The sequence below is a fragment of the Quercus robur genome, chromosome 4 (assembly GCF_932294415.1).
Source record: "Quercus robur chromosome 4, dhQueRobu3.1, whole genome shotgun sequence".
NCBI lineage: Eukaryota > Viridiplantae > Streptophyta > Magnoliopsida > Fagales > Fagaceae > Quercus > Quercus robur.
In genome coordinates, this window is record NC_065537.1 from 36607533 (window position 1) to 36610694 (window position 3162).

The window sequence follows — 3162 nt, forward strand, 5'->3', positions numbered from 1 at the left end:
TTTTTTGGGTTTGTGTATGCTTAATTTTGTGTTTTTTTTTTCTATGAAAAAAAAAAAGAAAAAGAAAATGTCAAATAAAGGAAAATGTTCATCTTGTTCTTAAATCTAGGATTGTGTTCTTATTGCTCTTGTTAATTTTTTGGGTTTGTGTATGCTTAATTTTGTGTTTTTTTTTTTCTATGAAAAAGAAAAAAGAAAAAGAAAATGTCAAATAAAGGAAAATGTTCTTCTTGTTCTTAAATCTGGGATTGTGTTCTTATTGCTCTTGTTCTTTAAATGTCAAATAAAGACACACTTAAATCTCAATTCGTGTGATTTTTGGTTTTTAATTCTATTTTTAATTTCTTTTATTTAGTTAAAATTAATAAATTAATTTTTTTTTAATTTAGATGTTGACATGGCATTTTTTTATGCCCAAATAAAATATTTTTTTAGTATTTTTTTGATAGTTCTGTCTGCCACCTAGGATTTTGCTGTTAGGGCACTTATGGAAAGTACCAAAATGACATTTTTCTAAATAGTAAATGTGGTAAAAATGAAATGTATGGACCAAAATGGGAATCAGGACAAAACATAGGGACGAAAAGTGCATTTCTGCATTTTTTTAAATTTTTGTGGCAAGTGAATTATTGGGTACAAAAACCAAAGAGTCTAAATATAAATATATATATATATATATATATATATTAGAAATCATTACATATTTTAAAAATCTATTTTAAAAAATATGTAAACTAATATCATGTATAATTTCAACTTCTTCTAAAAAAAATTTATAATTTGAACAATATAATTGTGATTGTTTTTAATTGTACTCATGCATATGCATGAGATTACACACTAACAATGAATAATAGTGAGGGAAATATCCAATTACATACCTAAATTCATAATATGTTTAAGTCAAGGTGTATTTATTTTACATTTTTCTTCTGTTTTTTTAAGCAAAAAGTAGCCATGATATAGCATACGTGTTTAAGCCAAATAGATGCAATTAAAAAGTGGCTCACAGTATATAAGGTATCAGCCAAATAGGTCAAAGTTACAAGTACCAAACCTTGTGACATACGTAGACATAGGCAAAGTCTTGGAAAAAGAAAAGCAAATACCGATAAAAGAGGACATTTGAAAAGGTAAGTCACATTAAATTAATTAGCCAAATAAGTTAAGTTACTACAACTACCTTACCTCGTGACATACATAGAAAAAGAAAAAGAAAAATTAAATTTTATCTAGCTAGCCTACAGATCAATGACCATATAAAGGGAAACATTAAGAATTGTATCTCTTCAGCTCTCTTCTTCTACTCGCAAACACTTCTCCATGTCTCATTATCCAAAACCTCTCTATTTCTTCCGCTTTTCGACCTGGAATCCGGCCAGCTATAAGAGCCCACCTGTGCAATAATATTAGATTATTAATTAAAACAAAGGTTTTTTTTTTCTTTTCTTTTTTTGAGAAACAACAAGGAAATAAATTTATTTGCACAAATTAGGGGCTAATTTTGGAACTGAAGTTGATTTATGAACTTTACTTTAGAACTAAAATTACATTTACCATCATATCACTTGGACTTAAGTACTAGGAGTATATTGAATTAATGAGCTCGTAATTTAGGTGGTATTTCTCTATATCCTGAAAGAAAACATTTGTGTGAGAATTTTGTTGAGAATTAGAATACAAAAATTACTTCTTTCTTTTTTCTTTTCTTTTTTTGGGACAAATACTTCTACAATTTGTTAAAAATAATAAGAGTGTTGTACTGTGTGCCTCTATTATTTGTTAAAAAAATATTAGGAGTGTGCCTGAAAAGAATTAATATATATATGGTTGATAACAAATGACCTTATGTTTTTTCATTTAAGTATAAAAATTGACTGCCAAAACATTATGTGAAATTCTTGAAAGTCAAGTACTAGTACTTCCAGTTAATGTCAAATTCGCAAGAGTACTAATACTTCAATTTTCATACCCAGATTTTTGAAGAAAAAAAAAACAGTCCCGTCCCTAATGATGCAACTAATTGGTACCAATTAATAATTAGCATTCTGTTTAATGGGAGAGTTTGTGACAGAAGTAAACTTTTTTATTGGTGCCAAAAATAAAGGTTTTTTCAAGTTTAGTTTTTACCTATCACCAACGAGCTTATACATTCTATAGATGAGATCTTCTTCTTGTTCCGACATGTTGATGAACTCCCATTCTATACTGCTCACCTCTGCCAAAACGAGAGAGAGAGAGAATCATTAGACATTCACCTAAAAAGATAATACTATTAATGACTGAGAAATGAAAAAGTTGCCGCAAGAAAACAAAATGAATGAAATTTTAAGGCAAGAAACCAAATAATTGAAACACAAAGATTCTTTGAACCCAAAAAAAGACAAGAAGAGAAAAACCCAGATTAAAACATGCAGCAACAAAAGTAAGTGAATGAATCCCATCATAGATTTAACCAAAAAGAGAATAACCAATGACTTAGTGTAACAAATATAGCAAATACAAGAAACCCACTAAGGACCAAGGAGTAAACTAAATAGAAAACAACCCAGAAAGGGTTTGTTTTAGTACACAAAAGGAAAAAAGAATTAGAGGAAAACTCACCCTCAGAGTAACAACTACTAGTCTTGGCTTGCTTTCTGCGACGCTTATCCATAGTTTTTCTTGCAATAGAAAAATTGAGACAGAAGAGATGGAGAGTTAAGGAGAATGAGAGAAATTCCAGTAGAATTTGTGATTCTTATTTAAGGGGAATTAGAATTGGCATTAAATAGTTTCCCAAAAGGGAACCTGGGAAACATAAATTACGGGTTTTAATGTGTCTTTTAAATGTCCTTGAAAGTAGAGCTTGAACAAGAACGCTTGAGAACAAGGCAAAGGAACGGCAGGTCCTACCAAACAAACAAATTAAAATTTGGTTGACTTGTAGTTGTCTCTGTTGAAGCAATTTTACAAGGTCAAATACTTCATTTGGGCACTTTGATTGAGAAGACAATATTACCCCTTTTAGAGGAGGAAGAAATTCACATTTTCTAGGTTCAAATTTGTGTTCACTTTTCAAATATTTCAAAGGCCTCTTTGTTGGCTTGTGTCCACTGCTACAATGTGATGTGGCTCATTCATTCTCATGCAGACTACAGTGAAGTAGGGAGTGCCCCGAAT

General features: G+C 29.9%; 1 protein-coding gene across 1 annotated transcript; it reads right to left on the minus strand.

The window, feature by feature from the left end:
- Positions 1–1124: 1124 nt before the first annotated feature.
- LOC126721269 (transcription factor CPC-like) lies at positions 1125–2825 on the minus strand. The gene is made up of 3 exons (XM_050424324.1): positions 2605–2825; positions 2131–2218; positions 1125–1396 (listed from the first exon to the last, which is right to left on the minus strand). The coding sequence occupies exons 1-3, from the start codon at positions 2654–2656 to the stop codon at positions 1273–1275; spliced, it is 264 nt and encodes an 87-aa protein (XP_050280281.1). The 5' UTR covers positions 2657–2825; the 3' UTR covers positions 1125–1272.
- Between the last annotated feature and the right edge of the window lie 337 nt (positions 2826–3162).